Source organism: Salmo trutta, unplaced genomic scaffold (genome assembly GCF_901001165.1).
Source record: "Salmo trutta unplaced genomic scaffold, fSalTru1.1, whole genome shotgun sequence".
Taxonomy (NCBI): domain Eukaryota; kingdom Metazoa; phylum Chordata; class Actinopteri; order Salmoniformes; family Salmonidae; genus Salmo; species Salmo trutta.
This window is the reverse complement of record NW_021822384.1, coordinates 630,561-657,948: the sequence shown is the minus strand read 5'-3', so window position 1 is coordinate 657,948 and position 27,388 is coordinate 630,561. Positions and strand designations below refer to the sequence as shown.

The 27,388-nt window shown below is 44.5% G+C and overlaps 1 protein-coding gene across 1 annotated transcript in view; it reads left to right on the top strand.

Annotated features, from left to right (window-relative positions):
- The window catches only part of LOC115182047 (ras-related protein Rap-1b), a 99,258-nt gene that overhangs the window by 52,004 nt on the left and 19,866 nt on the right, over positions 1 to 27,388 (top strand). Inside the window, exons 2-3 of the mRNA XM_029743688.1 lie at positions 15,342 to 15,421; positions 25,554 to 25,622. Coding sequence (XP_029599548.1) covers positions 15,365 to 15,421; positions 25,554 to 25,622 — 126 coding nt within the window. The 5' untranslated portion in view covers positions 15,342 to 15,364. The remainder of the gene's footprint in view (positions 1 to 15,341; positions 15,422 to 25,553; positions 25,623 to 27,388) is intronic.

The window sequence follows — 27,388 nt, the reverse complement described above, 5'->3', positions numbered from 1 at the left end:
AAACCTCTACCTCAAATGGGTCAGAGACCTCAGAGAAAACAGACCACCTTTCCTCTTAGACACGCTACATATTCTGTTCCCTTTAAGTGATCCAGGACAGTTACAACGGATCCAGCACAGCTTCTACTCTGAGGGGCTTTGTGAATACATATGGGCCCAGAAACCATACCACTTTTTCTGTCAGATGACCTACATGTTCCCTTTAAGTGAGGCCTGAAGACATGGGTACTGTGTGTGGTCTGTTTCCTACTGCTAGGTGCTTTGTCCCAGTGTATGAATATAAATCATAAAGACATCTACAGTGTTCAGTATCACAAGGACAGGGGCCATTGTACTGTAAGTCTCTCTCTCTCTCGATCTCTATCTCTCTCTCTCTTTCTCTTTATAGTAGGAGCTGGCTGGAAGGTGAACGGCTGGTCTCTGTTGAGATGTGTTGTATAGGAAAACAGGCAGCAATAGTAGGGATCAGTGAGCTGATCAAAAGCAGGCGGACACACACACACACACACACACACACACACACACACACACACACACGACCTGAGGCTGTTTCCTGACAGGAATTAACCAACACTAATAATGTAGTGTTCAGTAAATAATGTACACATATATATCCTCTGTGGAAGGGTGTTGTTGTGTTAGGCCTGGAGGACAACACAGTGATAGACCTCCACAATACACTGCAGGACAACACAGTGATAGACCTCCACAATACACTGCAGGACAACACAGTGATAGACCTCCACAATACACTGCAGGACAACACAGTGATAGACCTCCACAATACACTGGTGGACAACACAGTGATAGACCTCCACAATACACTGGAGGACAACACAGTGATAGACCTCCACAATACACTGCAGGACAACACAGTGATAGACCTCCACAATACACTGCAGGACAACACAGTGATAGACCTCCACAATACACTGGTGGACAACACAGTGATAGACCTCCACAATACACTGGAGGACAACACAGTGATAGACCTCCACAATACACTGCAGGACAACACAGTGATAGACCTCCACAAGTTAGGTTGAGCTCTACAACTGTGTTGTATGACAGTGAATTGTTCTGCATTGACTCTGTGCTGTAGGTTAGGTTGAACTCTACAACTGTGTTGTTGTGGATTGTTTTGTGTGATTCCATCAACGCATTAAGATCAAAGCTTGCATCCCAAATGGCTGTATATTCCCTATATAGTGCTCTACTTTTGACCAGGGCCCTATGAATGATAAAAGTGCCATTTGGGGGACCGGTCAAAGTCTCTGGGGTTCCTGTGGTGCTGTGCTTCTTACAATACTTCCTGCTGAACAATAGAGCTTCCCTTCTCCTCGTGTGTGTGTGTGTGTGTGTGTGTGTGTGTGTGTGTGTGTGTGTGTGTGTGTGTGTGACAAAGAGATGAGTGATCAAGGAGAAGAGAAGCAATTGGGTGGTGTTGTGTTGTCGAGGCTACCAGTGACAGGCTGTGCAGGTGGTGTTGTGTTGTCGAGGCTACCAGTGACAGGCTGTGCAGGTGGTGTTGTGTTGTCGAGGCTACCAGTGACAGGCTGTGCAGGTGGTGTTGTGTTGTCGAGGCTACCAGTGACAGGCTGTGTGGGTGGTGTTGTGTTGTCGAGGCTACCAGTGACAGGCTGTGCGGGTGGTGTTGTGTTGTCGAGGCTACCAGTGTCTGACGCTGTGCGGGTGGTGTTGTGTTGTCGAGGCTACCAGTGACAGGCTGTGTGGGGGGTGATGTGTTGTCGAGGCTACCAGTGACTGAGGCTGTGCGGGTGGTGTTGTCAAGGCTACCAGTGCCTGAGGCTGTGCGGGTGGTGTTGTGTTGTCGAGGCTACCAGTGACTGAGGCTGTGCGGGTGGTGTTGTGTTGTCAAGGCTACCAGTGCCTGAGGCTGTGCGGGTGGTGTTGTCGAGGCTACCAGTGACTGAGACTGTGCGGGTTGTGTTGTCAAGGCTACCAGTGACTGAGGCTGTGCGGGTGGTGTTGTGTTGTCGAGGCTACCAGTGACTGAGGCTGTGCGGGTGGTGGTGTGTTGTCGAGGCTACCAGTGCCTGAGGCTGTGCGGGTGGTGTTGTGTTGTCGAGGCTACCAGTGCCTGAGACCGGGTCCTGAACGGGACTCTATTACCTTTATAGAGAATGACTTTTAATCAGGGTCCATGTGGCTCTGAACCTAAAAGGGTTCCATTTCCCTCTGTGGAAAAAGTTCTACATGGAACTCAAAAGGGTTCTACTTGGAACCAAAAAAGAGTTCTTCAAAGGGTTGTTCTATGGGGACAGCCGAAGACCCCTTTAAGGTTCTAGATAGCACCTTTTGTAAGGAGGAGAGACTTGGCTGTCTGAATACTGTAGGGAAGGATGCTGAGACGAAGCTGTGTTTCTGAAACCCTTGTTCTGTCCTTGGTACACTTGGAGGTGCAGCTGTGGGCTAGACAGGGTCTCTCACAGGGTTGGGGAAGGGGGCAGGCATCCTCCTTCTCTCCCCCACCCATAGTCCTTCAAGCCAGACTCAGCACCTCACACTACAGCCCCACTTTTTCTCCATTGGAGGGCCAAGACGCCAACTTAATTCTTAACACTGTTTCCACTCACTCACAACCTGCCTGTCAGAGGATCTAGAGAGTAACCTTACGCCATATCTCTCCACTCTGTATTCTGGTGCGTTCTTCATGCCTGGGCAAGTGTGTATTTTAGGTTCTGTTCTCAGCTGCCTGGTCTTATACCCAGGACGTGTGGGTGTGTTGAGACGACTGGGGGTGTGGCTGTGAAACACTTCCTGTTAGTACACACCCTGTCACACACACAGGCGTTGTGCTTACTGCTAACTCTCGTGTGTGTGTGTGTGTGTGTGTGTGTGTGTTTGCGTAAGCCTCAAGGCAAGATGCAAGGCAACACCTCACTGATAACCAGTCACCACCAGGACATTACAGGAAGGACAGAGAGGTTATAATTAGCATGTTTCTTGTAGCTGGGTGTTGACAGTGTTTACCACAGCACCATAAAGCTACCTCTGATTAGCATGTAGCTGGGTGTTGACAGTGTTTACCACAGCACCATAAAGCTACCTCTGATTAGCATGTAGCTGGGTGTTGACAGTGTTTTCCACAGCACCATAAAGCTACCTCTGATTAGCATGTAGCTGGGTGTTGACAGTGTTTTCCACAGCACCATAAAGCTACCTCTGATTAGCATGTAGCTGGGTGTTGACAGTGTTTTCCACAGCACCATAAAGCTACCTCTGATTAGCATGTAGCTGGGTATTGACAGTGTTTGCCACAGCACTATAACGCTACCGCTGATTAGCATGTAGCTGGGTATTGACAGTTTTTACCACAGCACCATAAAGCTACCTCTGATTAGCATGTAGCTGGGTATTGACAGTTTTTTTACCACAGCACTATAACGCTACCTCTGATTAGCATGTAGCTGGTTATTGACAGTTTATACCACAGCACCATAAAGCTACCTCTGATTAGCATGTAGCTGGGTGTTGACAGTGTTTGCCACAGCACTATAAAGCTACCTCTGATTAGCATGTAGCTGGGTGTTGACAGTGTTTGCCACAGCACTATAAAGCTACCTCTGATTAGCATGTAGCTGGGTGTTGACAGTGTTTGCCACAGCACTATAACGCTACCGCTGATTAGCATGTAGCTGGGTATTGACAGTTTTTACCACAGCACCTCTGATTAGCATGTAGCTGGGTATTGACAGTTTTTACCACAGCACTATAACGCTATCTCTGATTAGCATGTAGCTGGGTGTTGACAGTTTTTACCACAGCACCGTAAAGCTACCTCTGATTAGCATGTAGCTGGGTGTTGACAGTGTTTGCCACAGCACTATAACGCTACCTCTGATTAGCATGTAGCTGGGTATTGACAGTTTTTACCACAGCACCATAAAGCTACCTCTGATTAGCATGTAGCTGGGTGTTGACAGTGTTTACCACAGCACCATAAAGCTACCTCTGCTTAGCATGTAGCTGGGTGCTGCCAGTGTTTGCCACAGCACCATAAAGCTACCTCTGATTAGCATGTAGCTGGGTGTTGACAGTGTTTACCACAGCACCTTAAAGCTACCTCTGATTAGCATGTTTCAGAGCTACTGTTGTTTTGCCAGTTGTAAAGCTAAAAAGGTGTGACACAAAGCCAACGGTCTGACATGTTATCATCATCAACATAAAAACGTACCGGTTAAATGTATGAGTAATTAGTGTGATTTGAAGATTGTAGGAAGATAGTTAGGTAGCATAGTCCTCCTCTTCAGCTAGCCTGACCTTCTACAGTGTTGAATGTCTTTGAATTTCTTTTAGATTTTTGGAAATAATAACTTTCTTTCTGCGTCTTTTTTGAATTTCTGCCCGACGGAGCAGATGTGATGTCATTAGTTATTTTGCTGTTTGTTGCCATGCAACCGTGGTAATTACTATCGTTCATAGCCCCACCAAGAAGACATGGCAGGGTGTCAAGTAACGATCAGGCACATTTTCGCATGAATTGCTTGCAAAAGTGTTTGATTGTAAATGGAAACATTTATCTCAGAAAGAGTTCCCGTCCTATCAAAGCTCGAACTTAAAAACTGAGAAGAAAATATAACTACAGTGTTCTGTCTGTCTGTATATTACTGTTGTTGTAGTGAAACATTAACTAGTGTTCTGTCTGTCTGTATATTACTGTTGCTGTAGTAGTGAAACATTAACTAGTGTTCTGTCTGTCTGTATATTACTGTTGCTGTTGTAGTGAAACATTAACTAGTGTTCTGTCTGTCTGTATATTACTGTTGTTGTTGTAGTGAAACATTAACTAGTGTTCTGTCTGTCTGTATATTACTGTTGTTGTTGTAGTGAAACATTAACTAGTGTTCTGTCTGTCTGTATATTACTGTTGTTGTTGTAGTGAAACATTAACTAGTGTTCTGTCTGTCTGTATATTACTGTTGTTGTTGTAGTGAAACATTAACTAGTGTTCTGTCTGTCTGTATATTACTGTTGTAGTTGTAGTGAAACATTAACTAGTGTTCTGTCTGTATATTACTGTTGTAGTGAAACATTAACTAGTGTTCTGTCTGTCTGTATATTACTGTTGTAGTGAAACATTAACTAGTGTTCTGTCTGTCTGTATATTACTGTTGTAGTGAAACATTAACTAGTGTTCTGTCTGTCTGTATATTACTGTTGTAGTTGTAGTGAAACATTAACTAGTGTTCTGTCTGTCTGTATATTACTGTTATTGTGTCCTAATCAAATTGTATTGGTCAGTAGATGTTATAGCAGGTTCAGGGACATGTTAATGTTACTGGCGACTGACAATGTGTTTTAAATGGAAGGAAATAAAAGAGATCAAGAACGACGGGACGAATCTGATGAACAACCCGACTAGCAACACAGCAGAAATAAAATGCAGTTTACACCCATCTACCCCGGGAGAATGTACACAAGATCAGCTCAGAATGATATGTACAGCAGTAGATATACTCAGAATGATAACATTTACATTTAACATTTAAGTCATTTAGCAGACGCTCTTATCCAGAGCGACTTACAAATTGGTGCAAATGTCTGTTCCCATACCGGGAGTCGAACCCGGGCCGCCTGGGTGAAAACCAGGAATCCTAACCGCTAGACATAAGAATGATATGTACAGCAGTAGATATACTATGAATGATATGTACAGCAGTAGATATACTAGGAATGATATGTACAGCAGTAGATATACTAGGAATGATATGTACAGCAGTAGATATACTCAGAATGATATGTACAGCAGTAGATATCTTACAGTGAGCTGTGTTGACAATCCACTGTATAAATACATATACGGTGTGTGTGTGTATAAACAGTATAACTAAAATACATCAGGGAGACAGTATTTAAATACAGTGTGAAATGGGAAGTTGCCAGTGGTTCAAAGTCACTATAGCATGGGACAGCAGTGGTGTGTGTGTGTGTGGGGGGGGGGGGGGGGGGGGGGGGGTGTGAGTATGATGTGTGTTTGATAGCTTGTGTGAGTGACTGTGTATCACCTGGTAGATGGCTAGAGATGGCTGTTCAACAGTCTGATGGTAATAGAAGCTGTTCAACAGTCTGATGGTGATAGAAGCTGTTCAACAGTCTGATGGTGATAGAAGCTGGTCAACAGTCTGATGGTCTGGAGATAGAAGCTGGTCAACAGTCTGATGGTAATAGAAGCTGTTCAACAGTCTGATGGTAATAGAAGCTGTTCAACAGTCTGATGGTAATAGAAGCTGTTCAACAGTCTGATGGTGATAGAAGCTGTTCAACAGTCTGATGGTAATAGAAGCTGTTCAACAGTCTGATGGTAATAGAAGCTGTTCAACAGTCTGATGGTAATAGAAGCTGTTCAACAGTCTGATGGTAATAGAAGCTGGTCAACAGTCTGATGGTAATAGAAGCTGTTCAACAGTCTGATGGTAATAGAAGCTGTTCAACAGTCTGATGGTAATAGAAGCTGTTCAACAGTCTGATGGTAATAGAAGCTGTTCAACAGTCTGATGGTAATAGAAGCTGTTCAACAGTCTGATGGTAATAGAAGCTGTTCAACAGTCTGATGGTAATAGAAGCTGTTCAACAGTCTGATGGTAATAGAAGCTGTTCAACAGTCTGATGGTAATAGAAGCTGTTCAACAGTCTGATGGTGATAGAAGCTGTTCAACAGTCTGATGGTGATATAAGCTGTTTAACAGTCTGATGGTAATAGAAGCTGTTCAACAGTCTGATGGTAATAGAAGCTGTTCAACAGTCTGATGGTAATAGAAGCTGTTCAACAGTCTGATGGTAATAGAAGCTGTTCAACAGTCTGATGGTAATAGAAGCTGTTCAACAGTCTGATGGTAATATAATAGAAGCTGTTCAACAGTCTGATGGTAATAGAAGCTGTTCAACAGTCTGATGGTAATAGAAGCTGTTCAACAGTCTGATGGTAATAGAAGCTGTTCAACAGTCTGATGGTAATAGAAGCTGGTCAACAGTCTGATGGTAATAGAAGCTGGTCAACAGTCTGATGGTAATAGAAGCTGTTTAACAGTCTGATGGTAATAGAAGCTGTTCAACAGTCTGATGGTCTGGTGATAGAAGCTGTTCAACAGTCTGATGGTAATAGAAGCTGTTCAACAGTCTGATGGTAATAGAAGCTGTTCAACAGTCTGATGGTAATAGAAGCTGTTTAACAGTCTGATGGTAATAGAAGCTGTTTAACAGTCTGATGGTAATAGAAGCTGTTTAACAGTCTGATGGTAATAGAAGCTGTTCAACAGTCTGATGGTAATAGAAGCTGTTCAACAGTCTGATGGTAATAGAAGCTGTTCAACAGTCTGATGGTAATAGAAGCTGTTCAACAGTCTGATGGTAATAGAAGCTGTTCAACAGTCTGATGGTAATAGAAGCTGTTCAACAGTCTATCGGTCTTGGTTCCTGATGCACCTGTACTGTCTCTGTCTGTCAGATGGTAGCAGGGTGAACAGGCCGTGACTCGGGTGGCTGAGGTCCTTGATGATCTTCTTGGCCTTCCTGTAACACCGGGTGCTGTAGATTTCCTGGAGGGCAGTCAGTGTGCCCCCCGGTGATGTTGTGGGCTGCTGCACCACCCTCTGGAGAACCATGTGGTTGAGGGCGGAGAAGTTGCCGTACCAGGCGGTGACGCATCCTGACAGAATGCGCTCAATGGTGCATCTGTAGAGGTTTGTGAGGGTGTTAGGGGCAAAGTGGCCTGAGGCTGTAGAGGCCTTCTTCAACACCGTGTCGGTGTGGCGAGACCATTTCAGGTCCTCGATGATGTCAGAGCACAACAGCACTCGGCACATCATACAGCATAGTACACTACTATGGGCAATGGTCAAAACTAGTGCACTATATAGGGAGTAGGGTTCCATTTGAGACACAGACAATGTGTGGTGGTGTCCTGTCTTCTACTGTCCCTGCCATTACCTGTGGTGGTGTCCTGTCTTCTACTGTCCCTGTCATTACCTGTTGCCCAGAAACAGAGGGACATGACTTCCTGGAGATGTTGTCAAGGAAGTGACAACAACATGTCCTCCTCCTCTATGGGAGTGGACTAGAGGATTCCAAAAATAACCCCAATAGAGGTAGTGAGAACACCAGGGTGTCACCACCAGAGAGTCCGGGGTGTCTGAAATGACACCCTATTTAACCAACACGTTCTCATTTACACCAACGACTTGGGGAATAGTTACAGGGGAGAGGATGAATGAGCCAATTAGAAGCTGGGGATGATTAGGTGCTCATGATGGTATGAGGGACAGATTAGGAATTTAGCCAGGACACCAGGGTTAACACCCCTACTCTACAATAAGTACCATGGGATCTATAGAGACCACAGAGAGTCAGGACACCAGGGTTAACACCCCTACTCTACAATAAGTACCATGGGATCTATAGTGACCACAGAGAGTCAGGACACCAGGGTTAACACCTCTACTCTACAATAAGTACCATGGGATCTATAGTGACCACAGAGAGTCAGGACACCAGGGTTAACACCCCTACTCTACAATAAGTACCATGGGATCTATAGTGACCACAGAGAGTCAGGACACCAGGGTTAACACCCCTACTCTACAATAAGTACCATGGGATCTATAGTGACCACAGAGAGTCAGGACACCAGGGTTAACACCTCTACTCTACAATAAGTACCATGGGATCTATAGAGACCACAGAGAGTCAGGACACCAGGGTTAACACCCCTACTCTACAATAAGTACCATGGGATCTATAGTGACCACAGAGAGTCAGGACACCAGGGTTAACACCCCTACTCTACAATAAGTACCATGGGATCTATAGTGACCACAGAGAGTCAGGACACCAGGGTTAACACCCCTACTCTACAATAAGTACCATGGGATCTATAGTGACCACAGAGAGTCAGGACACCAGGGTTAACACCACTACTCTACAATAAGTACCATGGGATCTATAGAGACCACAGAGAGTCAGGACACCAGGGTTAACACCTCTACTCTACAATAAGTACCATGGGATCTATAGAGACCACAGAGAGTCAGGACACCAGGGTTAACACCCCTACTCTACAATAAGTACCATGGGATCTATAGAGACCACAGAGAGTCAGGACACCAGGGTTAACACCCCTACTCTACAATAAGTACCATGGGATCTATAGAGACCACAGAGAGTCAGGATCTATAGTGACCACAGAGAGTCAGGACACCAGGGTTAACACCCCTACTCTTATGATAAGTACCATGGGATCTATAGAGACCACAGAGAGTCAGGACACCAGGGTTAACACCTCTACTCTACAATAAGTACCATGGGATCTATAGAGACCACAGAGAGTCAGGACACCAGGGTTAACACCTCTACTCTACAATAAGTACCATGGGATCTATAGAGACCACAGAGAGTCAGGATCTATAGTGACCACAGAGAGTCAGGATCTATAGTGACCACAGAGAGTCAGGACACCAGGGTTAACACCCCTACTCTACAATAAGTACCATGGGATCTATAGTGACCATAGAGAGTCAGGACACCAGGGTTAACACCCCTACTCTTATGATAAGTACCGTGGGATCTATAGTGACCACAGAGAGTCAGGACACCAGGGTTAACACCTCTACTCTACAATAAGTACCATGGGATCTATAGAGACCACAGAGAGTCAGGATCTATAGTGACCACAGAGAGTCAGGATCTATAGTGACCACAGAGAGTCAGGACACCAGGGTTAACACCCCTACTCTACAATAAGTACCATGGGATCTATAGTGACCACAGAGAGTCAGGACACCAGAGGGAAAGCAGAAGTCCTGGAGCCAATAGTCAGACAGCATAGAGCTGCTATATGACCCAGGTTCTGAGAGACAGACTCAGAGAAGCACGTTGGAGACTCACTTAAAACCATGATGTGTTTGTCACTTTCAATAAAGATTTGGGGTTTTGAATCCTGCTGGTCTATTTTTAATGGAGGTGCCACCTCTCTGTCTCTCTCTCTCTGTCTCTCTCTCTCTGTCTCTCTCTCTCTGTCTCTCTCTCTCTCTCTCGCTGTCTCTCTCTCTCTGTCTCTCTCTCTCTGTCTCTCTCTCGCTGTCTCTCTCTCTGTCTCTCTGTGTCTATCAATTCAATTTAAGGGCTTTATTGGCATAGGAAACATGTTTTCATTGCCAAAGCAAGTGAAATAGATAATAAACAAAATAATATAAAGTGAACAGTAAACATTATACTTACAAAGTCCCAAAGGAATAGAAACATTTCAAATGTCATGTTATGTCTATATACAGCAGTGTTGTAATGATGTGCCTCTATCTCTCTGCCTATCTCTGTCTCTCTCCTAACTCTCTTTCTCTCTCCTCTCTCTCTCTCTCTCTCTCTCTCTGCCTTTCTTTCTCTGTCTCTCTGTCTCTGTCTCTCTCCTATATCTCTCTCTGTCTCTGTCTCTCTCCCTCTCTATCCTCTGCCAATATAAATGAAATCTCAGGCATTAGATGACAGCAAATGTTTAATTGTGTAGCTCTAAGCATCAGAAAATGCTGAGGGGGTATTTGTCTTGACTGGCCTATTTCATATTGCATTAGATTTGGGTAAGTGCAGTGAAGTGGGCCGCGTTCCCCTTTAATCGGCCCGCCTAGAGAGAGAGCGTCCTCTGTCACTCATCAGTCTCACAGTCTCCAGCCCTGCCTGGCACCAAATACCCACTAAACACCCATGTGACTGACTCCTGCTGTCTCCCTCTGACTTCCCTTGTCTCCTCTCTTCCTCCACCTCTCTCTACCTCTTCTTTTTCATCCCTCTTATCAGTCTTTCATCTGTCTGGCCTGATCCGTCTGGCCTGGTCAAAATCAAAGAGGTGACAGGATATTTCATGTATTTATGCCTTTGTCCAACTCGGTGCTGCACTCAGTAAATGTTGGTGGAATTAGCATAAGTGTTGCATGATGCAGAAGGAGAGAGGTGAAGGAGAGAGGTGAAGGAGAGAGGTGAAGGAGAGAGGTGAAGGAGAGAGGTGAAGGAGAGAGGCGAAGGAGAGAGGCGAAGGAGAGAGGCGAAGGAGAGAGGCGAAGGAGAGAGGCGAAGGAGAGGGGCGAAGGAGAGGGGCGAAGGAGAGGGGCGAAGGAGAGGGGCGAAGGAGAGGGGCGAAGGAGAGGGGCGAAGGAGAGGGGCGAAGGAGAGGGGCGAAGGAGAGAGGTGAAGGAGAGGCCAGCCAGGCCTTGGAGAGTGGGTGGCGGAGAACAATTCTGTTCTGTGTGTGTGTGTGTGTGTGTGTGTGTGTGTGGTGTGTTGACTGCTTAGCCTGAGCTACGGTTCTTGTTTAATGCCGGGTGTAATTTATAGGCCACTCCTCAGCAAGGCTTTGTTTCTCTAATGAGTTGAAAACAGCTTATACAACTTATCCCACAGTGACTGGAACTAATGTTATACATCTATAGTGACTGGAACTAATGTCTATACATCTATAGTGACTGGAACTAATGTCTATACATCTATAGTGACTGGAACTAATGTCTATACATCTATAGTGACTGGAACTAATGTTATACATCTATAGTGACTGGAACTAATGTTATACATCTGTAGTGACTGGAACTAATGTCTATACATCTATAGTGACTGGAACTAATGTCTATACATCTATAGTGACTGGAACTAATGTCTATACATCTATAGTGACTGGAACTAATGTCCTATACATCTATAGTGACTGGAACTAATGCTATACATCTATAGTGACTGGAACTAATGTCTATACATCTATAGTGACTGGAACTAATGTCTATACATCTATAGTGACTGGAACTAATGTCTATACATCTATAGTGACTGGAACTAATGTCTATACATCTATAGTGACTGGAACTAATGTCCTATACATCTATAGTGACTGGAACTAATGCTATACATCTATAGTGACTGGAACTAATGTCTATACATCTATAGTGACTGGAACTAATGTCTATACATCTATAGTGACTGGAACTAATGCTATACATCTATAGTGACTGGAACTAATGTCTATACATCTATAGTGACTGGAACTAATGTCTATACATCTATAGTGACTGGAACTAATGTCTATACATCTATAGTGACTGGAACTAATGCTATACATCTATAGTGACTGGAACTAATGTCTATACATCTATAGTGACTGGACTAATGTCTATACATCTATAGTGACTGGAACTAATGTCTATACATCTATAGTGACTGGAACTAATGTCTATAGTGACTGGAACTAATGCTATACATCTATAGTGACTGGAACTAATGTCTATACATCTATAGTGACTGGAACTAATGCTATACATCTATAGTGACTGGAACTAATGTCTATACATCTATAGTGACTGGAAACTAATGTCTATACATCTATAGTGACTGGAACTAATGCTATACATCTATAGTGACTGGAAACTAATGTCTATAGAGGACTGGAATAATGGCTATCATCTAGTGACTAGACATCATAAGTGACTGGAACTAATGCTATCATCGATAGTGACTGGAACTAATGTCTATACATCTATAGTGACTGGAACTAATGCTATACATCTATAGTGACTGGAAACTAATGCTATACATCTATAGTGACTGGAACTAATGTCTATACATCTATAGGTGACTGGAACTAATGTCTATACATCTATAGTGACTGGAACTAGTCTAATGTTCTATTACATCTATAGTGACTGGAACTAATGTCTATACATCTAATAGTGACTGGAACTAATGTCTATAGTGACTGGAACTAATGCTATACATCTATAATGACTGGAAATAATGCTATAACATCTATAGTGACCTGGAACTAATGTCTAATACATCTATAGGACTGTAACTAATGTCTATACTCTATAGTGACCTGGAACTAATGTCTATAGTGACTGGAACTAATGCTATACACCTATAGTGACTGGAACTAATGTCTATACATCTATAGTGACTGGAACTAATGCTATACATCTATAGTGACTGGAACTAATGTCTATACATCTATAGTGACTGGAACTAATGTCTATAGTGACTGGAACTAATGCTATACATCTATAATGACTGGAACTAATGCTATACACCTATAGTGACTGGAACTAATGTCTATACATCTATAGTGACTGGAACTAATGCTATACATCTATAGTGACTGGAACTAATGTCTATACATCTATAGTGACTGGAACTAATGTCTATAGTGACTGGAACTAATGCTATACATCTATAATGACTGGAACTAATGCTATACATCTATAATGACTGGAACTAATGCTATACATCTATAGTGACTGGAACTAATGTCTATACATCTATAGGGACTGGAACTAATGTCTATACATCTATAGTGACTGGAACTAATGTCTATACATCTATAGTGACTGGAACTAATGTCTATAGTGACTGGAACTAATGCTATACATCTATAGTGACTGAAACTAATGTCTATACATCTATAGTGACTGGAACTAATGTCTATAGTGACTGGAACTAATGCTATACATCTATAATGACTGGAACTAATGCTATACATCTATAATGACTGGAACTAATGCTATACATATATAGTGACTGGAACTAATGTCTATACATCTATAGGGACTGGAACTAATGTCTATACATCTATAGTGACTGGAACTAATGTCTATACATCTATAGTGACTGGAACTGTCTATAGTGACTGGAACTAATGCTATACATCTATAGTGACTGGAACTAATGCTATACATCTATAGTGACTGGAACTAATGTCTATACATCTATAGTGACTGGAACTAATGCTATACATCTATAGGGACTGGAACTAATGTCTATACATCTATAGTGACTGGAACTAATGTCTATACATCTATAGTGACTGGAACTAATGTCTGTACATCTATAGTGACTGGAACTAATGTCTGTACATCTATAGTGACTGGAACTAATGTCTATACATCTATAGTGACTGGAACTAATGTCTATACATCTATAGGGACTGGAACTAATGTCTATACATCTATAGTGACTGGAACTAATGTCTATGCATCTATAGTGACTGGAACTAATGTCTATAGTGACTGGAACTAATGCTATACACCTATAGTGACTGGAACTAATGTCTATACATCTATAGTGACTGGAACTAATGCTATACATCTATAGTGACTGGAACTAATGCTATACATCGATAGTGACTGGAACTAAAGCTATACGTCTGTAGTGACTGGAACTAAAGCTATACATCTATAGTGACTGGAACTAATGTCTATAGTGACTGGAACTAATGCTATACATCGATAGTGACTGGAACTAAAGCTATACGTCTGTAGTGACTGGAACTAATGCTATACATCTATAGTGACTGGAACTAATGTCTATACATCTATAGGGACTGGAACTAATGTCTATACATCTATAGGGACTGGAACTAATGTCTATACATCTATGGTGACTGGAACTAATGTTATACATCTATAGTGACTGGAGCTAATGTCTATAGTGACTGGAACTAATGTCTATACATCTGTAGTGACTGGAACTAATGTCTATACATCTATAGTGACTGGAACTAATGCTATACGTCTATAGTGACTGGAACTAATGCTATACATCTATAGTGACTGGATCTAATGCTATACATCTATAGTGACTGGAACTAATGCTATACATCTATAGTGACTGGAACTAATGCTATACATCTATAGTGACTGGAACTAATGCTATACATCTATAGTGACTGGAACTAATGTCTATAGTGACTGGAACTAAAGCTATACGTCTATAGTGACTGGAAGTAAAGCTTAATTTTTTACAGATCTTCAACTCAACAGTCTTTCTCTCTATAACTGACATACAGCGCTCTGCAGCCCAATAATTCAGTTTATATATGACAGGCCAGGGAACAATTCTTAAGTTATTACATGTTAGTTTACCATGTTATTACCATGTTATTACCATGTTATTACCATGTTTTTCTTAGTTTATTACATGTTAGTTTACCATGTTATTACCATGTTATTCTTAGTTTATTACATGTTAGTTTACCATGTTATTACCATGTTATTCTTAGTTTATTACGTGTTAGTTTATCATGTTATTACCATGTTATTCTTAGTTTATTACATGTTAGTTTACCATGTTATTACCATGTTATTCTTAGTTTATTACATGTTAGTTTACCATGTTATTACCATGTTATTACCATGTTATTACCATGTTATTCTTAGTTTATTACATGTTAGTTTACCATGTTATTACCATGTTATTACCATGTTATTTTTAGTTTATTACATGTTAGTTTACCACGTCATTACCAGATGTTGAGCTGTTTAACTGACCCTGGCCTCCTCTGTCTCTCTCTACAGGGTGACACCAGACACAGTGAACGATGCGTGAATACAAGTTAGTAGTCCTCGGCTCTGGAGGTGTGGGCAAGTCTGCTCTGGTAAGTCGTCCCTCTCTCTCCATCTGTCTTCAACCCCCTTTGGGTTGCACAGGGCCATAGGTTACCTAAATAGAACCTAGTTCGTCCTACTGGCTTCTTAAGGCTGTAAGTATTCAGTACAGTGCTTGGTTAGTTCCATAGATTACCCCGGGACCAGTGACTGTTCATGGACCGGAGGTTGAGGAACACTACTGGAACACAGTGTTTCTCCATCCTGGTCCTGGGGACCCAAAGAGGGGCACATGTCTCTGTCCCCATGTACTAACACAGTAGATTCAACTCATTTAATCAGGTGTCTGTGTGTTAGGGCAAAAACCAAAATGTTGGTCCCCAGGACTTTTTTCTCTGACCAGAGGAACTGGGTTGTATAGTCTCTGTCCCGCCGGCCTGCCGGTCCCTCTCTCCCAGGAGACCCGTGTCCTTAGCTGGGTCACAGAGGGGTTGTGAGAATGTCAGCTGTCATCGTTTAGCATTCCTTCTATTACTCTATTTCTCCATCCCTCCATCACTATATCCCTCCATCCCTCCATCACTATATCCCTCCATCCCTCCATCACTATATCCCTCCATCCCTATATCCCTCCATCCCTATATCCCTCCATCCCTATATCCCTCCTTCACTATATCCCTCCATCACTATATCCCTCCATCACTATATCCCTCCGTCACTATATCCCTCCATCACTATATCCCTCCGTCCCTATATCCCTCCATCACTATATCCCTCCATCACTATATCCCTCCATCACTATATCCCTCCACCACTATATCCCTCCATCACTATATCCCTCCATCACTATATCCCTCCATCACTATATCCCTCCACCACTATATCCCTCCATCCCTCCATCACTATATCCCTCCACCACTATATCCCTCCATCCCTCCATCACTATATCCCTCCATCACTATATCCCTCCATCACTATATCCCTCCATCCCTCCTCCCCTCTATCCTTCCATTCCTCCATCTCTCCCTCCATCCATTCCTCCCTCCATCCCTCCAACCTCACTGTAACATTACCATGTGTATTTCTGTGTGACTCTAAATGTATTTCTGGTCAGGTGTTGGAATGTATAGATTGTTATCTGACTGTTCATATTGCTAGGAAGACATGTCACTGGGGTCAGAGATATGAAAAGAGGTCAGATGCTATCAGATCTTCTGAACAGATCATCCACTGTTTATTGATCTGATAAAATACATGTAATTCAGAGAGGAACCGACCCCTGTACATACTGCCATATAAACACAGACTAAAACCTTCTGGCCCATTTTATAATGGCTAGCATGTTCTTTGGGTGACCCACACGTACTGTTTTATAAAGTAGCTCGACTGACAATAGCATGTTTATCTCTCCATGTGGTCTGAATGTGTTGGTATTGTCGCTACGTAGGCTAACTTTCTCCTAGCGCGCCAGGCTAGTTAGTTCCATCCCACTGATCACCAACAGTGTGAGAGAGAGAGGTCCTACTGGTAACACCATGGAGTCATCCTACTATGGGCAGAACAAACAAACACCCCATTGGCTCTTTCTTCCTCTACATCCCTCTATATCCCTCTCCATCCCTCTATATCCCTCTATATCCCTCTCCATCCCTCTATATCCCTCTACATCCCTCTATATCCCTCTATATCCCTCTACATCCCTCTACATCCCTCTATATCCCCCTATATCCCTCTATATCCCTCTACATCCCTCTATATCCCTCTACATCCCTCTATATCCCTCTATATCCCTCTATATCCCTCTATATCCCTCTACATCCCTCTATATCCCCCTATATCCCCCTATATCCCTCTATGTCCCTCTATATCCCTCTACATCCCTCTACATCCCTCTACATCCCTCTATATCCCTCTACATCCCTCTACATCCCTCTATATCCCTCTATATCCCTCTACGTCCCTCTATGTCCCTCTATATCCCTCTATATCCCTCTATATCCCTCTACATCCCTCTACATCCCTCTATATCCCTCTATATCCCTCTATATCCCTCTATATCCCTCTATATCCCTCTATATCCCTCTACATCCTTCTTATCATAATTTCCTCCCCATTTCTCTCTCTTTCCTCTCTCTGGCCATCTTTCTCTTTCTCTATTTCATTATCTTTTGCTCTCTCTCTCTCTCTACGTCTCTCTCTCTCTCTCTCTCTCTCTCTCTCTCTCTACGTCTCTCTCTCTCTCTCTCTCTCTCTCTCTCTCTCTCTACGTCTCTCTCTCTCTCTCTCTCTCTCTCTCTCTCTACGTCTCTCTCTCTCTCTCTCTCTCTCTCTCTCTCTCTCTCTCTCTCTCTAGGTCTCTCTCTCTCTCTCTAGGTCTCTCTCTCTCTCGCTCTCTAGGTCTCTCTCTCTCTGCTCTGTCTCTCTGTACGCTTGACCTCCCATTACATAGCAGGAATGCAGCCTCCCCCTGTATTGTCCATTAGTTCTAATTGGATCACTATATAAGTGGTGGTGTGGAGAACTCCATTAGTTCTAATTGGATCACTGTAGAAGTGGTGGTGTGGAGAACTCCATTAATTCTAATTGGATCACTATATAAGTGGTGGTGTAGAGAACTCCATTAGTTCTAATTAGATCACTATAGAAGTGGTGGTGTAGAGAACTCCATTAGTTCTAATTGGATCACTATAGAAGTGGTGGTGTGGAGAACTCCATTAGTTCTAATTGGATCACTATAGAAGTGGTGGTGTGGAGAACTCCATTAGTTCTAATTGGATCACTATATAAGTGGTGGTGTAGAGAACTCCATTAGTTCTAATTAGATCACTATAGAAGTGGTGGTGTAGAGAACTCCATTAGTTCTAATTGGATCACTATAGAAGTGGTGGTGTAGAGAACTCCATTAGTTCTAATTGGATCACTATAGAAGTGGTGGTGTAGAGAACTCCATTAGTTCTAATTGGATCACTATAGAAGTGGAGGTGTAGAGAACTCCATTAGTTCTAATTGGATCACTATATAAGTGGTGGTGTGGAGAACTCCATTAGTTCTAATTGGATCACTATTGAAGTGGAGGTGTAGAGAACTCCATTAGTTCTAAAGAGAGAGAGAGAGAGAGAGAGAGAGAGAGAGAGAGAGAGAGAGAGAGAGAGAGAGAGATGCCTTGCCATAGCCAGTAACTAGGCAACGGGTGTAACAGTTGCAGCGTGGGAACCAGGGCGCTGCCGCGAGTGGGTTTCACACACAACCAACCTCCGTTAGCTTTTTTTCCCAGGACATGTGATTTACTGGAGAGAAAGGAACAGAGGGCGAGGTGGGGCATGAGCAAAACCCTCTCACAGAGGCAGGGTACTCATGTGATCCAGCTTCCGAATCAGAACCATTCCACATTTCCCCAGGACCAGATTGTGGTTGTAATGCAGAGCCATCTATTTGATCAGATAGTATAATCTACAGCCCTGTTTGGACCTGACCGGTCCCCATGGTCCTGATATTCACTATGGACCTTTAATACAGACACTAATGGGGCTAGCCTGCTGGACCAGAGCTCATTGTAGAGTCATTCATAAGTCTCCTGTTCCCTGGACAGGGAAGTTTAGGCTTCTAGCTAGAGCCACGTGTTGTTCAGAGGGAGGGAGGGAGGGGGATGGGGGGGTAGAGAGGGAGAGGGGGGTGAGAGGGAGAGGGGGGTGAGAGGTAGAGGGGGGTGAGAGGGAGAGGGGGGTGAGAGGTAGAGGGGGGTGAGAGGGAGAGAGATTCTGTCAGACTTTGGCTCTGACAGTTTATCTCAGTAAGACCAAAATAATGGTGTTCCAAAAAAAGTCCAGTTGCCATGACCACAAATACAAATTCCATCTAGACACCGTTGCTATAGAGCACACAAAAAACGATACATACCTTGGCCTAAACATCAGCGCCACAGGTAACTTCCACAAAGCTGTGAACCATCTGAGAGACAAGGCAAGAAGGGCCTTCTATGCCATCAAAGGGAACATAAAATTCAACATACCAATTAGGATCTGGCTAAAAAATACTTGAATCAGTTATAGAACCCATTTCCCTTTATGGTTGTGAGGTCTGGGGTCCGCTCACCAACCAATAATTCACAAAATGGGACAAACACCAAATTGAGACTCTGCATGCAGAAATCTGACAAAAGATCCTCTGTGTACAACGTAAAACACCAAATAATTCATGCAGAGCAGAATTAGGCTGATACACGCTAATTATCAAAATCCAGAAAAGAGCCGTTAAATTCTACAACCACCTAAAAGGAAGAGATTCCCAAACCTTCCATAACAGCCATCATCTACAGAGAGATGAACCTGGAGAAGAGTCCCCTAAGCAAGCTGGTCCTGGGGCTCTGTTCACAAACACAAACACACCCCACAGAGCCCCAGGACAGCAGCACAATTAGACCCAACCAAATCATGAGAAAACAAACAGATAATTACTTGAATAATTACTTGAATTAACAAAAAAACGGAGCAAACTACAATGCTATTTGTCCCTAAACAGAGAGTACACAGTGGCAAAATACCTGACCACTGTGACTGACCCAAACTTAAGAAAAGCTTTGACTAGGTACAGACTCAGTGAGCATAGCCTTGCTATTGAGAAAGGCCGCCGTAGGCAGACCTGGCTCTCAAGAGAAGACAGGCTATGTGCAAACTGCCCACAAAATGAGGTGGAAACTTAGCTGCACTTCCTAACCTCCTGCCAAATATATGACCATATCAGAGACACATATTTCCCTCAGATTACAGATCCACAAACTCCCATATCTACTGGGTGAAATACCACAGTGTTCCATCACAGCAGCAGGATTTGTGACCTGTTGCCACAAGAAAAGGTCAACCAGTGAAGAACAAACACCATTGTAAATACAACCCATATTTATGTTTATTTATTTTCTCTTTTGAACTTTAACTATTTGCACATCATTAGAACACTGTATAGAGACATAATGTGACATTTGAAATGTCTTTATTCTTTTAAAACCTATGTGAGTTAATGTTTACTGGACATTTAACATTTTTGAGAGGGAGAGAGATGAGTGAATGAGAGGATTTCACATTTATTTAACCTTTTATTTAACTAGTCAAGTCATTTAAGTTGACTGCCTACCCCGGCCAAACCCTAACGATGCTGGGCCAATTGTGCGCCGCCCTATGGGACTCCCAATCACGGCCGGTTGTGATACAGCCTGGAATCGAACCAGGGTCTGTAGTGACGCCTCTAGCACTGAGATGCAGTGCCTTAGATCGCTGCGCCACTCGGGAGGATGAAGTGCTAACACCAGTCTTTCCTCTGCCAGGCTGGTCTTTCCTCTGCCAGGCTGGTCTTTCCTCTGCCAGGCTGGTCTTTCCTCTGCCAGGCTGGTCTTTCCTCTGCCAGGCTGGTCTTTCCTCTGCCAGGCTGGTCTTTCTTCTGTCAGCCTCTGGGTTAGGCTTTCCTCTGCCAGGCTGGTCTTTCCTCTGCCAGGCTGGTCTTTCCTCTGCCAGGCTGGTCTTTCCTCTGCCAGGCTGGTCTTTCCTCTGCCAGGCTGGTCTTTCTTCTGTCAGCCTCTGGGTTAGGCTTTCCTCTGCAGGCTGGTCTTTCCTCTGCCAGGCTGGTCTTTCCTCTGCCAGGCTGGTCTTTCCTCTGCCAGGCTGGTCTTTCCTCTGTCTGGCCATCTTTCTCTTGCTCTATTCCATTATCTTTTACTCTCTCTCTGTCTTTCTCTCTATTTCTCTCTCTCTCTACATGTCACTAGTAAGAAGCTCTGGTTCGCTCTATGAATGAATCTGGGTAAAGAATCCCAGGCTTCTGACGAGGGAGGGGCTGAAAAGCAATTATCTCATTTCAATGAGATCCTTTTTCTTCCTCCTGTCTTCTCTCTCTCCCTTTCTTTACACCACTCTCTCCCTTTCTTTACACCACTCTCTCTCCCTTTCTTTACACCACTCTCTCTCCCTTTCTTTACACCACTCTCTCCCTTTCTTTACACCACTCTCTCTCCCTTTCTTTACACCACTCTCTCTCCCTTTCTTGAGAGAGAGAGAGAGAGAGAGAGACAGACAGACAGACAGACAGACAGAGAGAGTGCGTTTGTTTGCGTGTCTGGAGGGAAGAGTGGATTTAATCTGATCACTGATGTGAATTCTGAGTCTGGAGGAAGAGTGGAAGTGTGTTTAGGACTATGTGTTCAGCACACATGCACGTGAGTGTGTTGTGACTGGCTGACTGACTGACTGGCTGGCATCCAGAGGACCTGCCAGCAGAGCAGTGGCTAGGTGGCTGGGCTGTGTGCCTGCTTGTCTCTGACCAGACTGCTGCTACTCTGTCTGACTGGGACCAGGGGGTTGGTTCTGATCAGAGTTCTGCTACTCTGTCTGACTGGGACCAGGGGGTTGGTTCTGATCAGAGTTCTGCTACTCTGTCTGACTGGGACCAGGGTGTTGGTTCTGATGACTGGGACCAGGGGGTTGGTTCTGACCAGAGTTCTGCTACTCTGTCTGACTGGGACCAGGGTGTTGGTTCTGATGACTGGGACCAGGGTGTTGGTTCTGAAGACTGGGACCAGGGTGTTGGTTCTGATCAGAGTGCTGCTACTCTGTCTGACTGGGACCAGGGGGTCGGTTCTGATGACTGGGACCAGGGTGTTGGTTCTGATGACTGGGACCAGGGTGTTGGTTCTGATGACTGGGACCAGGGGGTTGGTTCTGATGACTGGGACCAGGGTGTTGGTTCTGATGACTGGGACCAGGGTGTTGGTTCTGATGACTGGGACCAGGGTGTTGGTTCTGATCAGAGTGCTGCTACTGTGTCTGACTGGGACCAGGGGGTCGGTTCTGATGACTGGGACCAGGGGGGTTGGTTCTGATCAGAGTGCTGCTACTGTGTCTGACTGGGACCAGGGGGTTGGTTCTGATGACTGGGACCAGGGGGTCGGTTCTGATGACTGGGACCAGGGTGTTGGTTCTGATGACTGGGACCAGGGTGTTGGTTCTGATCAGAGTGCTGCTACTGTGTCTGACTGGGACCAGGGTGTTGGTTCTGATGACTGGGACCAGGGGGTTGGTTCTGATGACTGGGACCAGGGTGTTGGTTCTGATGACTGGGACCAGGGGGTTGGTTCTGACCAGAGTGCTGCTACTCTGGGGGTTGGTTTGTCTCTCCTGTTGTGGCCCAGTAACAAACAAGCTGCTGAACGACCTGCTCTCAAGTGGGATTGGACGGCTGGAACAGAGGAGGGTGACATCATGTGTTTTATAGAGAGAAAAACTGCTGGGGTCCCTTGTTAAGGACTGCCAGGTCACTCTCCCCTCTATAGTATACATGGTAGTTCTATGTTAATAGTTCTATGTTAATATGTCTACCAGGTAATTCTCCCCTCTATAGTATACATGGTAGTTCTATGTTAATATGTCTGCCAGGTCACTCTCCCCTCTATAGTATACATGGTAGTTCTATGTTAATATGTCTGCCAGGTCACTCTCCCCTCTATAGTATACATGGTAGTTCTATGTTAATAGTTCTATGTTAATATGTCTACCAGGTAATTCTCCCCTCTATAGTATACATGGTAGTTCTATGTTAATATGTCTACCAGGTAATTCTCCCCTCTATAGTATACATGGTAGTTCTATGTTAATAGTTCTATGTTAATATGTCTACCAGGTAATTCTCCCCTCTATAGTATACATGGTAGTTCTATGTTAATATGTCTACCAGGTGACTCTCCCCTCTATAGTATACATGGTAGTTCTATGTTAATAGTTCTATGTTAATATGTCTGCCAGGTCACTCTCCCCTCTATAGTATACATGGTAGTTCTATGTTAATAGTTCTATGTTAATATGTCTACCAGGTAACTCTCCCCTCTATAATATACATGGTAGTTCTATGTTAATATGTCTACCAGGTAACTCTCCCCTCTATAGTATACATGGTAGTTCTATGTTAATATGTATCCCTCTGTGTTCTCTTCTCCCATTGTGACTCTCACTGTACCTTCAATGCACTGACTGACTGGAGAGGAGAGGAGAGGAGAGACACTGTTCTGCTCTGTCTCCTAGGGAGAGGTGGAAAGGAGCTGTAGAGAGAGTCATGATGTCATCAGCAGTGATCAGACTGATAGCCAATGGTATCACTTTGCAGACTTCGATGGCTCTGAGTCCGACTAGACAGAACTGGGTCTATCTGCTAGATCTAGACAGAACTGGGTCTATCTACTAGATCTAGACAGAACTGGGTCTATCTACTAGATCTAGACAGAACTGGGTCTATCTACTAGATCTAGACAGAACTGGGTCTATCTACTAGATCTAGACAGAACTGGGTCTATCTACTAGATCTAGACAGAACTGGGTCTATCTACTAGATCTAGACAGAACTGGGTCTATCTACTAGATCTAGACAGAACTGGGTCTGTCTACTAGATCTAGACAGAACTGGGTCTATCTACTAGATCTAGACAGAACTGGGTCTGTCTACTAGATCTAGACAGAACTGGGTCTATCTACTAGATCTAGACAGAACTGGGTCTGTCTACTAGATCTAGACAGAACTGGGTCTATCTACTAGATCTAGACAGAACTGGGTCTGTCTACTAGATCTAGACAGAACTGGGTCTATCTACTAGATCTAGACAGAACTGGGTCTATCTACTAGATCTAGACAGAACTGGGTCTATCTACTAGATCTAGACAGAACTGGGTCTATCTACTAGATCTAGACAGAACTGGGTCTATCTACTAGATCTAGACAGTTAGTCAGAGGCTGCATCCCAAATATGATGTAATGTTCATCATCTCTACCTGTTCACCTCTCATCTCTACCTGTTCATCTATCATCTCTACCTGTTCATCTATCATCTCTGTCCAACTCACGTCCATTAATCCCAGTCAGCTCAGTGTTTTCTTCAGTCTCCTGACGTCCGTTAATCCCAGTCAGCTCAGTGTGTTCTTCAGTCTCCTGACATCCATTAATCCCAGTTAGCTCAGTGTTTTCTTCAGTCTCCTGACGTCCGTTAATCCCAGTTAGCTCAGTGTGTTCTTCAGTCTCCTGACGTCCGTTAATCCCAGTTAGCTCAGTGTGTTCTTCAGTCTCCTGACGTCCGTTAATCCCAGTTAGCTCAGTGTGTTCTTCAGTCTCCTGACGTCCGTTAATCCCAGTTAGCTCAGTGTGTTCTTCAGTCTCCTGACGTCCGTTAATCCCAGTTAGCTCAGTGTGTTCTTCAGTCTCCTGACGTCCGTTAATCCCAGTTAGCTCAGTGTGTTCTTCAGTCTCCTGACGTCCGTTAATCCCAGTTAGCTCAGTGTGTTCTTCAGTCTCCTGACGTCCGTTAATCCCAGTCAGCTCAGTGTGTTCTTCAGTCTCCTGACGTCCGTTAATCCCAGTCAGCTCAGTGTGTTCTTCAGTCTCCTGACGTCCGTTAATCCCAGTTAGCTCAGTGTGTTCTTCAGTCTCCTGACATCCGTTAATCCCAGTCAGCTCAGTGTGTTCTTCAGTCTCCTGACGTCCGTTAATCCCAGTTAGCTCAGTGTGTTCTTCAGTCTCCTGACGTCCGTTAATCCTGTTGTTAAATGGCTTCATGTTTTACATGCTTTTCTTCCTGTCCTAGTCTGAAGATAACAGGTCTTCTGTATGACTCAGTGTCTGCTCCCAAATGACACCCTATTCTCTATATATTGCGCCTCTTGGCTCTGGTCAAAAGTAGTGCTCTATATAGGGAATAGGGTGCCGTTTGGGACACATCAGTGTGTATTTCAGTATATTAAAGACAAGCATGAGCCACCTGTTTAGATTCATTTACTAAAGCTGTGTGGGCGTCTAGAATGGGAATCTGCCTCACAGCCTGCAACCTTCTACAATCTCATTTATTAACGCACCTTCTCTTTTCTCGCTCCATCTATCGCTCTCTCTCTCTCTCTCCCTCCTCTCTCTCTCTCTCTCTCTCTCTCTCTCTCTCTCTCTCTCTCTTCTCTCTCTCTCTCTCTCTGTCTCTCTCTCTCTCTCTCTCTCTCTCTCTCTCTCTCTGTCTCTCTCTCTCTCTGTCTCTCTCTCTCTCTCTCTCTCTCTCTCTCTCTCTCTCTCTCTCTCTCTCTCTCTCTCTCTCGCTCTCTATCTCTCTCTCTCTATCTCTCGCTCTCTCTCTCTCTCTCTCCATCGTTCTCTTCCTCTCTTTTGTCTCTACAGACTGTACAGTTTGTTCAGGGGATTTTCGTGGAGAAATATGACCCGACAATAGAAGACTCGTACAGAAAGGTAAGTCAAGTATTGCTATCTTCCCTTGACATCATCATTAGTGCCCCCCTGGCCCTGTGACATCATCATTTAGTGGCCCCCTGGCCTTGTGACATCATCATTTAGTGGCCCCCTGGCCTTGTGACATCATCATTTAGTGGCCCCCTGGCCCTGTGACATCATCATTAGTGGCCCCCTGGCCCTGTGACATCATCATTGGTGGCCCCCTGGCCCTGTGACATCATCATTAGTGCCCCCCTGGCCCTGTGCACTATGTAGGTAATACGGGAACATTAGACATAAACACGTTCAACTCTGCTGCTGTCTGTGTCGTCTCCATGGTTACAGAGTACTGGGTGTTTGGTAGGCTATTCAGTGAGCTGAAACACAATGTAGCAGATTGGAATATAATGGAGATACCGTAAAACTTCAATTAAACCCCCATTCTCAAATAGCTACCTGTCCCTTTAATAGCCAGGCAACAGCATACATTTCAGCAAAGACAGGACTGTTACAGAGGTACTGAGACGGGACTGTTACGGAGGTACTGAGACGGGACTGTTACAGAGGTACTGAGATGGGACTGTTACGGAGGTACTGAGACAGGACTGTTACAGAGGTACTGAGACGGGACTGTTACGGAGGTACTGAGACGGGACTGTTACGGAGGTACTGAGACGGGACTGTTACGGAGGTACTGAGACGGGACTGTTACGGAGGTACTGAGACGGGACTGTTACGGAGGTACTGAGACGGGACTGTTACGGAGGTACTGAGACGGGACTGTTACGGAGGTACTGAGACGGGACTGTTACGGAGGTACTGAGACGGGACTGTTACGGAGGGTACTGAGACGGGACTGTTACGGAGGGTACTGAGACGGGACTGTTACGGAGGCACTGAGACGGGACTGTTACGGAGGCACTGAGACGGGACTGTTACGGAGGTACTGAGACGGACTGTTACGGAGGTACTGAGACGGGACTGTTACAGAGGTACTGAGACGGGACTGTTACGGAGGCACTGAGACGGGACTGTTACGGAGGCACTGAGACGGGACTGTTACGGAGGTACTGAGACGGACTGTTACGGAGGTACTGAGACGGGACTGTTCCGGAGGTACTGAGGCGGGACTGTTACGGAGGTACTGAGGGACTGTAGGAGGCTGTTACGGAGGTGCTGAGACGGGACTGTTACGGAGGTACTGAGGCGGGACTGTTACGGAGGTACTGAGACGGGACTGTTACGGAGGTACTGAGACGGGACTGTTACGGAGGTACTGAGACGGGACTGTTACAGAGGTACTGAGACGGGACTGTTACAGAGGTACTGAGACGGGACTGTTACAGAGGTGCTGAGACGTTCTTCCTACAGAAAGGAAAGGAGGGTAGCAGCTGAAACGTAGACAGGAAGTGGAAATCCCGTCTGTTTGACCAGGATCGTCATTACAGTGCAGCTGTTTCCTTTAGGGGTTAATGATGTTGACAGATAGTGACATCAGCAGTAATCAGAGTGACTGACTAGTAAAGTAATTCCCCCCTGTGTCAGTACAGAGGTGAAGGTGGTCTTAGCCTGGTCCCAGATCTGTTTGTGTCGACTCCCTATGTTCATTGAGACTGTAAGAGTTGGCAAGACGGATTACAAACAGATCTGGGAGCAGGCTGTAGATGGTCCAGTTCTAGAGCCTTCTCAGTCAGATCTGTAGTGAGTCCCCACTGTCCAGTGGCTGAACCAGCGGCCTCACCGCAGGCTTCCCCTCTCGCTGGTCATAAATGGAACAACCCCCC